The following is a 13,972-nucleotide window of genomic DNA, read 5'->3' as shown; positions in this document are numbered from 1 at the left end:
ATGAAGTACGCAAGATTCAGAAAAATAAACAAGTAAGCGAGAATATTTTACAGGGTTGCGCTAGTTCTAAACTGCTGCCCATCCAAGCACGCACAAAAAATACTGGACAATGTAGCAAAACAAAGTTTCTTTAGAGTAAATATATTTGCGTTAGTTACAGATCTCTCAGTATGGGTGTACACAGATAATAATCGTAACTAGCCCTATAGTAGCAGCATAACTAGTAGTTAGGGCAGGTCCACACACTTTCATCTCAGGATAGGCTTAGTGCGCAGTGCAAGCATTTCGTGCGGACTTGTGTGCTGAAGTTTGCGAAAAGAAATGTCTTCTAGAAGAAGCGCCGAAACCATACGACGAGAAAAAGCATCTGGAGGGCTCTCGACACGGTAAAAAAAAATAAACTCTGATATGGATGTCCAGTGATTGGACGTAGCAAAATTGGCTGGCGGCGTTGTGCAGCTTTTTTTTCTACACTACCCCCAGCAGAACATGGCTCCTGCAGCGATCAAACTAGTGGTAAAGATGAAAAACCGCATCTCTACATACTCCTGACTAAAAATCTCCGTGACATTGGGTTAAAATATCCGATAGAGGCCTTCAATAATAGCACACTGGGTTGTCGTGCTCCTCAATGTAGTCAGTTGGTTCATTGAGTAAACATCTGTGAGCTTATGGTCTGTGTTAATTACAGAGACTTAGGTAGTGCGCTTCCCTCTTATGGTAAACCCTCAAACGCATGGTATATGCTCCTCGTTCCCCAAGTCTTCTCACTGTTTCTTCCTGGAGCTCCGCTTGGGTCGTCCCATCACCCCGCACCTCCACCACTTCTGAGGAACTTCCTTATTCTCGAAAATTCCACGCCACGACGACAAAGAAGTCGGGGCTCGTGGTGATCATCATATGTACAGATAAGGAAGATGAGATGCGAATATTGTGCTCACAATATATATGTGTGTATCCTGTGCCGGCACTGTGCAGGAAGTACGTGGCCTCAAAATAAAGGACCGCAAACATTGAGTCGTTGACTATCAATGATGGTTTACTAGCGCCCACTCAGAGTAGTTCCACATGTATGCACAAGGAAAAGGGGAAAAAACACGCGCGCGAACACCATGCCAATCAAAGCTTCACCGCTTTGTCCACATCTCGTACGGGGCTGTAGTTGGCACGCAACGCTGCTTTGTTACTGTTGTACACACGCACCCCCGTGTTTGTGAACTTTCGGGACGACAGCCATCGAAACAGCTAAAGTGCTGAAGGCTCTCCTCTGCCTTGCACGTTTTTGCTTTAAGCACGTTCCCAGGGTAGCAGACAGTTTATACAACTACGTAAGAACACGTAATAAAATATGTATTGCCAAACGCTTTCTTGCACGAAGTGAAGTGTTGTTCTGTCACGAAAACTGACAGTTTTTGTAGCTCTCGCTACAAAAACTGCCAGTTCTCACGCCCATCACCAATGTTTCGCTTTTATGTGGACCAAAAGCCTTGACTCTATTGCCTTGTTTGCAAATCAACACTTTTTTTTGAGTGAGCGAGAATGGAAAAGTTGAACTGAGAACTTGGAAACGTTATACAGGGGCGCTATAAAGTAAAATGATTCAAACTGTTTTGATTCCAAACTCCTAACGTCAAATTACGTAACCACCGACGCAAGCTTGGGGCGGTGACCCGCAGCGTTGTCTGAACAGCCCAATCATACAATCTCTTCGTTTATAGGAGGTCACCTTTGTTCAATTTCAAAACCAATAACATTGTTTAGACTCAGCGGTTTTTCTTACATAATTGGCTGACAAGAGGCGAGGAGCATGCTCTAGTGGAGAGTGTTTCGATGGCGCCGATCCAGCACAGTGAAAATAGCTAACCGCCTGAAGAGGGTGGTGCCGGCGTCTCCGATTAGTCCGCTTCGCTCACTTAGCTTGCGGTGGCTGATCGAAACTCGCGGCGGCGTGCAACGGAAGGATAAGAATGCCGCTAAAATGGATCCTCAGCAAGGAAGAGTTGCCAGAGCGATGTCGTATGCATACCGAAAGGGCTCGATAACGTTTTACTGCCACGCACAAACGTTTATCGTGCGCAAATAAATACATGCTCACCGGCAGGTGCGAGTAGCGAGGGCCTGAGCGATCGGCGGGCAGCCATCTTCTATTCCTTTCGGAAAGGCGTAGTCTGTGGCTATTGAGAAAAATTTTCAGTTTTGTTCGGCATATTAATGCATTTTTTTTTCGCGTACACGTCACTTGGACGTGGTGAGTTTTCGCGGTTTTGTGACGTCGCGTGACAGACAGGCGAAGTGGGCGTAGCCAGAAAACATTGGACCAATAGCAGAGGGTTACTGGTGAAAAGAAGTCGAATCAAGAATAATTATTTTTCGTTTGTGCGGTTTAATCATGCAGAATCAGTGCGTACATGTTATATCAGATGGGGAGCCATCGTGGTTTTCGTGACGTCGCGTGACAGACAGACGAAGTTGGGAGTGCCCTGAAAACATTTTTACCAATCGTGGAGGCTGATTGCAGAAATTGGAATCAAAACAGTTTGGAATCATTTTACCTTATAGCGCCCCAGGTAGGCTGGTCACAACATTCTGCCGCATTTCAAGGAGTGGCCTCAGGCTAACTACAGGGGCCGTATTCTGAAATGTTCGCCTAGGCGAAATCAGCATGCGCGCTGATCTGCTGGTTGAGCAAATTGAATGACGTCGGGCTCAACCACCCAATCAGCTCATCCAATTTTGCTAAAACAGCCAATCGGCGCACGCCTGAAAACGAAAAAAGAAACTTCGCCTAGGCGAACGTTTCAGAATACGGCCCCAGGCAGAAGACCAGAGATAGACTGCGCAAGATATTAATGCACACAATTGTATATTTTTGCAATGTTCCCCTATCTCGTGATGGTTGCCTGTATGCTCTAGCGTTTTACAGTAACGGCAGTTAGTGCGTTTTTACGACAGATAATATAGCCAGTGTCGTAATCACTGGTGTGTGTGATTTAACAGAACTTTCTTGATGATTCAAATTTTATGGACACTGGTCATCGGCTTCAATGAACCAACGTCAGTAGTAACATCGGATTGCTGATTGGCCTTGGTAATGTTTTCGCAGCGTTTATAAATGTTCAATTCTGGAGAGTTTCGTCGCTTTTACTCCTGGCATCTGGCTCTGCTTTGTTGGCAGCAGAACGTCGTGGCAAACGATGGCATACAGAGCTTGAAAAGAAAATGTTACCGTAACAGTGCTGGAGAAAACTTCCGAATGAAGTGACGCGTAATTTGCCGTGGATATTGACCAATCAATACCGCGTTATGTACACCTGTCGCTGCTTACAGGGCTGCCACTTTTCATGCTGGTGATCTCAAGTAGATTAAAACAACATGGTTTCTTATACGCATTAACGGCAGTTACGCCTTGTGGCAAATCATTCACTTGACTTGCCGATGGCGACTTGGACGACTGCGACAGAGAGAGCGACGACACAGTGTAGCACCTAGGTTGTTTAATCGACGAATTTTATACAACGCTGGCGCACATTAATGAAACTGGGATGCGAGCACACTCGATTGTTTATTGAGGACATCTGATTATCATCTGCCATGGACGGACCATTGTCTGGCTGGCTATCTGTTGGTGCCTCGTTTTGAAATAAAACAGAAGCCATGTGGTGGCAAATTAACGATGTTATCACACGTTATTCTTCGCGTTGTCGCTTTTCCGGCATCGTCCGTGGTTACTGGGCGCAAAGTTACTCGTCACAACGAATCATATAAGTCGAGAAACAAAAATATGTCGGCGTCTTTCTTTAACGCAAGAGGTCTGACACCTCGGCGACTTCATCAACTTATTTCCCCATGCACGCCAGTGCTTACGGCTGCAAAGGCTATTCTGTTGTGAGTGGCAAAAAAAACAGAAGTATAAAACAGCATTCACTTTCTAGATTAGCTGTAAATAGTCTACGAGTTACTAGTTAGCATTCCCATTTCTCTATTCGTATACTTTATGCAAAAACTTTAAAAAGTAATAAAAGTCCTCAATCTTTACAAGGTTATGTCACTTTGGCTTGATGATTTGCTGAATATTGCTCTTGAAATGTGAATTTGAGATCGAAAAGATGGCTTTCAGCCAAGTAAAATTCGTTCGACAACCGTGGCTGCAAATATTAACGTGATTTCACTCACCACTACAAACTAATTCAGCTTACAGCATGTTTTTATCATGACTCGTAGTGCAACATGAGCATTGCGTTTTCCACACTGGCATTTTCGGGACATTTCTCCCTGTACATAGCGTGGGTTTGTTTAACCTGTGCACGCCTACGATGCAGAGACATAGAGGTTGACCAAGAATTTTTTTCGTTTTCTCAGCGTAATCCATAAACACGCGAGGTACGTAAATCGATCGCGCAGTTGGACAAATGCGGTATGTCGAGCCCTCAAGTGTTTACAGTAGCCCATCGCAAGTGCATTCTTGCTCCACCCCAATATGCACTGCGCAGGAGCATCTAGATAACATTAACCAGCGCACCGCGGCAGGGCTTCGGCGTGCGGCTCGGAGTCCGCTCAAACCACATTTCCCGGGTCCCATACGTAGAAACGACGCGTGCTCTGTATGCAAGCGCCACAAACGGACTCTCATGAATGGTTGCGGAGCCCTCTTTCGTCAGCATCACGACGATCGACGCCGGACAAATTCGAATCATACGGCTTAACATACACAGGTCGTGCGTTACCGTTCGCTTCTATACACTGCACAAGACTGCCAAATATGCCAACAGGTTCAGACTCGTGTATGTAAATCATTTGCGTCCCCAAGTGTGGTGAAAGTAACTTTTTATTAGATTGCTTATGCTTTTGATCTGTGAGTAGCCAATGCAAACTCTTTCACGCTAGAACATGGAAATTTTCGCATAGCTACTTCATCAAATCGACTGGCCCAGTCTCATTGAGTTCAGTTATTTTGTTGCCAAGTTAGTTGGTTCTTTATGCTTAAGGAAAGATACAGCGCAATGCAAATACGTTATACTGTCTCCCAGGGTAACGCATGCATGGGTAACACAGAAACTTCTTTATTTAGTAGCGAGGAGAGCTATTTCTTGGAAGGCATGTTGTATGGACGCAACCATATTACGTCAATATTTGACTTGTTCATTTTTTTCTCTCGACTGTGAGCCTTTTCAGCTTCATTCCGCAGGTGTGGTAACCTGTCTAAATTGATGGCTACTGACATATATAGAAGTAATTGAAAGTTTGTGACAGTCCGTTTCTTCCCCTAAACTTCTGGGCTAGCAGGAGTGATATGCCTACGTGCCAAGTTGCAATTTTACTTGTGCAGAAACTTGTATGTTATTCGGCAAGAAATAAACATGTGCGCAGAAGGGACACCGCAAAAAAGAAGACTGTTGCCTGTCTTCTTCTTTGGGGTATACCTTCTGTGCACAAAACGCTTATTTATGTAGATCACGGCGTAGCCCAATGCCACGTCCGTTTGGAATTTGCTAGTTTGTAGTGTATTGGATATCAACATTTTTCGTCTTCCACGCAGGAGCTCCAGAAGAGCCGTCAGTTAGAGGAGTCTATGCGCAAGCTGGACATTGAGATGAAGCGGACCGACGAGCTACTCTACCAGATGATCCCCAAAACAGTAGCCGACCAGCTGCGAAGTGGAGAGACTTCTGTCAACACCTGCCAGGTGCGTAACGCTTTGACACTTCTTTCCAGGGCGTTTCTCCATTTCCCGAAGAAGAAGCTAAGCTGTTGCTCTTCATGTCTATGTAAGATAAAATGACTACCGCTCTTAATTTGGCATGTTCCGCCACTTCAAAAATTATTCCTAGAAGTGAGAATTCCTTGTAATCTATTTTATTCCATATTTTGAGACGTCACATATTATTGCGACGCTTGTTCCTGAAAGTACCAATACTCCGAGCAAGTCTATCATGTATCAGGTGTCAATGATTCCCAAACATGCGTGTACTGCATCCAGAAATTGTTGCTGTCATTCGAACTAAAATCTTCACCATTGAAGTAGTCAAGAGTCAAATCAAGCTAAAAGGTTGTGTTCCTATTTATTTTGTAATCTTTTGTGACCTGCTTCTGCTAAGTCCTGTTTCTCCAACTTCCCCTTCCCTCGGATTGTGGGCGAGTTCATTTATAACCATAACCATGATGCTTTGAAATAGATATTTCTGTCTTCCAGACATACTAACTTTGATTGCTGGTTGTCTCGAGACAAATTTGTTCATTTGCCGATCGCACATTCTACTTCTCGTTTTCAAACTCAGCATGTAAACCGTCTGTTACAGGATTACACTGTTCACTTCCAGAAGTAACACCCATGTAAGCAGTTCTTGCCGCGGAGCACACTGTATCTAGATGTTCCTCGCGTCTACCAAATTTGATATCCTAATCAGTGCAATAGCTGGCGAAAGAGTAGCGTGCAGTTTAGCCTGATGAGACTCGCAGGCTTCCCTATATCATTGATAACATGAGCGGAGAATTGCCACTGAAGCATATTTTCAGGAGAGTGAATTTCTGCTCCGCCATTTGCCAAGTCGCCTGTGTACCCGAACAAAAAAAAATGGTAAGCAAGTCACAAACTTGATAGCACCACTCTTTGAGTGAAGCACAATGCGCCATTTGGGTGTAACTCACTAGATGTCGTGGGGCACCTGCTTGTCTGGAGCAAAGAGTAATATCTAACTGTTGAGGAAAAGCTTGACGAAGGAGTGGCAACTGCAAGGACGCAGCAGTTAGAGATATCAGGACGATTTCATTGACTGTTTCCAATACAATTATAATCAATCTGTTCAGAATGAAGGTTATGTTCGGCTGCAAATGTTCAACATATAATGCCAAGTGGTCGTTTGCTGATGCCACGTACAGTGTTTGTCAACAATACACGGGCTACGTTGACTGTGACCACCAGGCTTACTATGGGCTATTTAAGTAGTTCTTGTGCAGTGCCATAAGTTTGAACGCCCTGGGAATTCCAATTAAATCTCGACCATCTGCAACACACAGCTGAACGCCATATATGGGGTGCCGCGTAGGCCGCATACTTTTGACAAAGGCTGCACGCATAGATTGTATGCAGAGTTTTTTGTATATTTCCGAGAAATAAGTGCTCATCAATAACATTTGGGGAGCGGGAAGGTGTGTGTATTTGCGGGCTCCTTAATTAGATGGCGCCACTCCAATGCGCAAGGCTATGAATCGTGTGATCGCGTCTATGCACATTACGTCGTCTGCGCGCCTTACTAGTGATACGTAATTATAACTTAAAGTTTACCAGTACTAGTACCGGGAATACAATATATGAGGGAACAAGGCTCGGTAAATGCAGGAAATCCTTTCCTTTCCACTTTGGTGTGCCACCAAACTGTATTTTACTGCTATTATTATTATCCTTTGTTCGACCATACGATCGCGGTATATAATAAACAGTCACTTTCACTCCCGTAGAGCGTTGAACAGAACATTCAAACATGTTCAAAACTCTAACGATGCATTGCTAAAATCTGTAAGCTATCAGAGTAACACATGTAGTCATTGCTTTGAAATGACCTTGAAGAACGGACCGAGGAACACAGGTGATGCTGAACAATTTAAAGGACGTCTTATTGTAAGATATTTCGACAGTTAGAACAATTTTTTATCTGTGATAGCCTACTGAACAAAATATTACGTGGTGCTGTTTGTTTCTTTATTGTTAGAGTTAGAAGTAATTCTCGCATTTTCACTCCACTGTGCTTAAACAGCTGCTTGATGATTAATTCTGTTCAATTCATGCAAGTGTGAAGTGGCCAAACTCCGGTAGCTGCATTACAGCCCTAATCAATACCAAGCATAAAATAACATGAAACTATAGTACTGTGACAATATTAAGTACGACAGAATTATGCAATAATAATAATTTGTGAGGCTCAACAGCGATCGCATAGTATCAAAACGATCAACTTCGGTCAATTCGTTGAGCTACATAAGGGGGCGGGTAGTCCTGAAAAAACTATTACTTCATTTGACAGTATTTATTCTCCCAAGTCCAAGGTGATGTAGCTGGTCACATTACCATTTACTTCGTCTCCGCTGACCCTGCTAGCAGGCTTGAGTTCCGTTGTGTCCACAGACGCGAATCACTCGTACATGTAGTTGCAACAACGACCTAGACTTACCTTGCGCATGGATCTCGGCGAAACCCTAACAGAAATACTACACAGAGCCGACTCTGCAATCGCCGTGGTTGTGTACACGATTTATTCTTAGAATTATTCTAAAGACAATGATCAGGCGGCCGTACACCTGCAAGCTGCCACCTCTCAATTAATTGAGTTGAAAGTTCAATATTCAGCGCTATCGCCAAGTTTGGCGGTCATTTCAGCAGCTGGCAACCATAAAATTGACATGCCATAGGCGCCCCGCCCCGGTTGCAGCTGCCGAAACCATTCATTGGGGCTACGTGGAGATTTTTCTCTGAATTTAGTGATACTAACGCTGTGGTCGGGAAGCGGTAGCCAGCGCGCCGCGATCCCCGGTCGACCGTTCTGTTTACACACTTAGGGCGAGCGCTTCGCCGACAGGCGTTCAACTGCCACGTCTGAAGTGGCTGCGCGCACCGGAAGAAGAGCGGCCCCGCGTGTGACGCACGGCAGCTTTTAAGCCTGCAAGCTCGCGTCCCTTCGCCGCTCCTCTTCCACGACGCCGCCAGGCTCTTGCAACCCCGCGTACGTGACCTTGGTCGGAGATTTCAATATCGCGGCCAAGTCCAGGGGAGTAATTTGCCTACGTGCCGCCCGACGCACCGGCGACTGAACGTGCTTCGTGCTCGGTGTTTTTTACCTTCGTTCCGCTGATATAAAGGAAGCACGCTCCTTTAGTCGGCTTAGCGGGCTCAGTGGTGGCAACAGTATTCCGGGCGATTTGCTGCTGGAAGACATATTCTGTACATTTTATGTATCTTTGTCTTGCCAACTCGCGGTGATTAACAATGGGATTTTCGAGGTACTCGGCATCATTTCAGTACCACTAAATTTGCAGCTATACCTTTCTAACGTGGGTTCTGTATAACACATGAATGATGCTACCGTTAGATCAGCGTCCAAAGACGCAGAGGGGATGTGAGGGATCCTGCAAAGAACGTCTGTGGATTCATATGTATCTTGCGAGGTTTTTTAGGTCCACCAAATTTGAGGTATGCGAGCACGATGACGATTTACTTATGCACACAAATCGCGGCCGCAGAGCAGATTGAGCTTGCCAACTTGTGTCAGCAGCTGTACCACAAAAATTTTGTAATACCTACGGAGTGTTCTGAGAATAATTCCTAAGTTTTTTAAGTCTTGATTTACGCCTAGAAAGGTGAAATCTAAAATAAATTGTGGCCAATAAATTCCCGAAACTGCTCAGTCAGTGGGTTACCAGAAACGCAGTAGCGGAGGACTACGGATACATTTTGAACCACCTGGACTTCCACAAGGTGCACCAAAAGCACGACACACGAGCCTTTTTCGCTTTCTGTCCCTCTCGAAATCCTCCGCGGCCGCCTTCCGGGGAATCGAACCCGAGACCACGTGCTCAGCAGTGCGACCCTATAGCAACTAGGTGACCGCGGCATGTTAAATCTAATATGAAACGAAAGCCAATATCAATCTAATGAGGCACACACGAAACATTATACAAGTCAAAAGAACATCGATGAAATGTAGCGAAAATTTTGCGTTATATAATAATAAAAGGTGAAGCTTTACCAAAGAGCCGTAGGTAGAAGGGATAGCGGTTAAAGCTGGATGTTTGCGCCGCATCACGAGCGATGCAGACTGAGCACAAAAAATTATCCGCCTCCATTCCACCGTGTGAAACTGATGTACAGCGAAACTGGTGCGGACGTTAGACAAAGTGCCACCACCCCAACTGACCTTAGACGACGTTACACGAGCACCACTACCACAAGCGACACACGTCAAGCGCGCACGCACGTGTGTGCAGCATAGATCCTCACTCTTCTAGGCCGTACGCCATGCGCAAGTGCCTTATTGAACGAAACAATGTTTAAAAGAAAATTGCGTGAGAAAATGCGTAAGGTACGACTTATACAGAAGCTGCAGACATGCCGGCTTCAAATTGTAATACGAATGTAGGAGAATGCATAATTATTTTACACAGAAACAAAAAGACAAGGTACTGGCATTTGACAACGACGATTAAGATATTTTGCTTCACAAAGCACGCTGCGTTAAATCACTTGTCCAGCTGCCGTTTTAAGTCCATTCGCCTGGTGCAAGTGCTTTGTTGAGCTAATGGAATTTCTCAAAGTAAACTGTGCCCCAAAGTTCGTAAAGTACGGCTTATACACAACCTACAGACACGTTAGCATCGGATTGTAATTCGAATATACGAGAGAACACAATTCTGTAACGCGTTAACTCAAACGCAAACTCCTTTCCCAGGTGCCCGACCAGATGGAGACAAACAGCTTCGCTGTAAAAGCACGTGGATTGTGCTGCGTCGTCGTCGTCTGTGCTTAACGCTCCGCGTCTGTTTCATTCGCACTGTACTTAACAGCTTTAGTTAGCGGCACCAGTGAGAATTGAAAAGAGGCCACTGGGGCCAGGCCTACTTTTGAGCAGAACACTAATAACCTTTGAGAGACGGTCCTAAGTACGCCCTTCGCTGTTAGTGGGGAGTGGGACCTTGCGTTAGGCCACATCGCAGAGTGTCGCTGTGTGCTCATGTATTTCGGAAGCAACACACAAAGTTGGAGCAGTACGGAACATTGAGAAACAGAATAACTTGTGTCTACTGAATTGTAGAAGACAATTACAGAAAGCTAAGCCAGGAAGCTGAAGATTCCTCAAAGAAAGGAATAGATAATTAGTAGAAGAACCTCACACGGAAATCCTCTATCGACTCTGCTGCCTAGTAATGGGAAAGAGAAAGAGAAAAAATTGTTTACAGAAAGGCAGAGATGTCGGCCTGCTGCTGTAACTTTCTCTGGCCTGCTACTCTACACTGGGGAAAAGGAACGGCGAGGAAAAGTGTTAATGAATGATGATGATGATGATGATGATGATAAGAGGAGGAAGTGTGTATATACAAGTTTACAACGTTGTGGCATCTCTAAAACCGTGGGTGCAGCCCAGTGGCTTGTAGAAAGACTATAGCGGCACTGGTTATATCAAGGCTGCGCTGTTTGCATTGGGTCAAGGACATAAAAGAAACTCGTCTGATAGGGGCCTCTTATCGACTTTTGCAATTGAAGAGACCAGTTTCTCTCGTTCTTGTGAGTACGTGGGAAAAACGCAAAATATATGATCAGGTGTTTGTTGTACCTGGCAGCATGTGTTTGGACGAGGAGGGGGGGGGGGGGGGGGCGAGCGTAAGTTTCTTGTCTGCTGTGCACCATGCCACGCGGAAGCTTTAGTGCTTTATGTTATGAATACTGGGGTTTTACGTGCCAAAACCGGAATCTGATTATGAGGCACACCTTAGTGGGGAACTCTGGATTAATTTTGATTACCTGCAGATATTTAACGTGCCCCCAATGCACGGGACTGTTGCGCTTCAACTCCGGCTCTTTCGTGTGTAACCATAATAGTGTACAGGCAAACTCAGCGCGTATGTAAGGAAGTTTGTTTGCTACATATAGGAATGACCGCTAATTATGTTTAGGTAAAGCAGTATTTCATGTATATGTTGATTGCCGTATATGTGGGATGGCGGATATAATCGAAGTCAGGATATATCCGTTGAACGACTAGTCAAAACTCAATTACCTTCACATCTGCACGATCTGTTCACAGACAATGCAGGAGAAGGAAAAAGCAGGCAGATCCCACGCCCTGTGCGAATCGATATTATGCGAAGCAGTGTGCGGGGAGCCTACCAAGTTAACAAAACAACCATGAGAGCACCAGGACGTAGGCAGCTGTTTCATGACCTACATGACACGCATGTCATGACATTCATGTCATGAGTGCTCAGTAGTCGCTTTAGTTACGTCTAAGAGAATTTAAGGCGAAAGCCTAAGTCATGGTCAGGACTATTACTTTGAACATCAACCTTTAGCCTTTTCCTTAACTTAGTACCACATGCAAAACCATTCCATTCGTTTTGAGTGTTAATCTTTTTCGCTAAGTCATTGTCATTTTGCAGAGTCATGATCATGACTATTCTACCACAATCCTTTAGTGTTTCCTCCATTTAGTGCCCATGTCTGAACCCATTACAGTGGTATTTGAGTGTTAATCTTTTTTCGCTGACTAATTGTCATTTTTGCTGAGTTATGCTGATGACTATGACTTCTACCGTCATCCTTTAGTGTTTCCTTCACTTAACCTAACCCACGTCCGAACCCCTTTCCGTGGTTCTTGAGTGTTAATCTTTTATCGCTGAGTCATTGTCATTTTTGCTGAGTTATTCTCATGACTATTACTTCTACCAGCATCCTTTAGTGTTTCCTTCGCTTAGTACCCACATCCGAACTCATTTCAGTGGTTCTCTAGTGTTAATTTTTTCGCTGGGTCATTGTCATGACCTAAATGACAAACATGTCATGACATTTATCTCATGACCTATCACTTATCATCGTCAAACACTCCTGTCATACTTAGTGCCGCAGCTAAACATCGCCTCCCCTCCCTCCCTCCTGTACCGCCACGGCCCTTCGCGCGACGGAATACTTCGCCTTTGATGTATATATATATATATATATATATATATATATATATATATGGTGATTGTTAAAGAGGAAAGAGATGCTGAATTCTGCAGCCCTTCAGTGAGCTCGGCGCAGAACGCGCGTTTGCTCTCCGCCGTGTGTTCGCTCCCCGTGAAAGCGCGCATCCCTCGTGCGTTTTCACTCGCACATACAGCATACGGCGCGCGGCGACGATTTCATCACCGCTCACGTCATACGGAACCTCACGGCGACGGCGACAGCGACGGCGATGGCAGAAATCCACTTTGAGTGTCCATATAATTGCTATTGTAATAAAAATGTTTTCAAAGATAAAACACTAGATGAACGCGCTATCAATGGCTGAGGCTCAAATGAGGAGCTTGTTTAAACAAATGAATTGTGGCGCGAGGAAAAGAAGAGGAAAACTAAGGGGAGACAGGAAAGGGCGCCGAACTTTCAACTAGATTTATTTCCAGCGCATCAGCCAAATATATAGATTTCCCCAAAAAATGCGCACAAGGACAAGGCGCTGCACGTGTCTCAAGCTTCCTCACTGCGCTATCTAAAACGAACATTCAATTTTGTAGAGGGAAACAGACGGTACGCTGATACAGCCATCACCCTTCCTCCTCATGTGATACGCCTCGATCGCTTCGCGCGCTAACACTTCTCTGCTTCTTCCTATCACGCGCGTGTCATCAAATCGTGAAGCACAGCCATGCGAGGCGCAATGGAACGGCATGTGTGAACCCACACCATTTTTAATTGATAAAATAATTAAACCTTAAGCGGTCCTTAATACAGCGGCCTGTTTGGCCTATATACGACTTGCCACAGCTCAACGGAATTTTGTATACGACGCCCACCATGCAACGCAGTACCGGCTTACTGGCGTGCTTCTTTCTGCACGAAAGCTTGGCCTTTTGAGAGGAAATGCGGGCGCAAAGCTTAGACAACTTGTCAGGGGCCGAGAAAACCACTGGAACGTGATGCCTGTTAGCACCTTTTTTTTCAAATTGTGGGCAATTTTGTGCATGTAAGACAAAACCAGTGGTCTCTTTTTCTGCATGACCTCAGGCTGTCTACTGCACCCTTTCTCTTTCTGGAGCAAAGATTCAGCCACACTGGTTATGACCACTGAAGGAAACCCGGCTGCAACCAACCTCGAAACCAGTAGCTGAAAACTGTCGTCCATTCTGTGCTCGCTGGACCTCTTTAAGGCACACCGTAGACACAGTGTCGCCACAGCTCTTTTCACTGTCTTTGAGTGCGCGGAATCATAAGGCAGAAGGTCCTTACGGGCGC

The 13,972-nt window shown here is 45.1% G+C and overlaps 1 protein-coding gene across 1 annotated transcript in view; it reads left to right on the top strand.

Annotated features, from left to right (window-relative positions):
* LOC119448896 (soluble guanylate cyclase 88E-like) overlaps positions 1-13,972 on the top strand; it is an 81,448-nt gene that overhangs the window by 46,080 nt on the left and 21,396 nt on the right. Inside the window, 1 exon segment of the mRNA XM_049666816.1 lies at positions 5,537-5,683. Coding sequence (XP_049522773.1) covers positions 5,537-5,683 — 147 coding nt within the window.

The sequence above is a fragment of the Dermacentor silvarum genome, chromosome 4 (genome assembly GCF_013339745.2).
Source record: "Dermacentor silvarum isolate Dsil-2018 chromosome 4, BIME_Dsil_1.4, whole genome shotgun sequence".
Taxonomy (NCBI): Eukaryota; Metazoa; Arthropoda; class Arachnida; order Ixodida; family Ixodidae; genus Dermacentor; species Dermacentor silvarum.
This window is presented reverse-complemented; position numbering and strand designations above follow the sequence as displayed.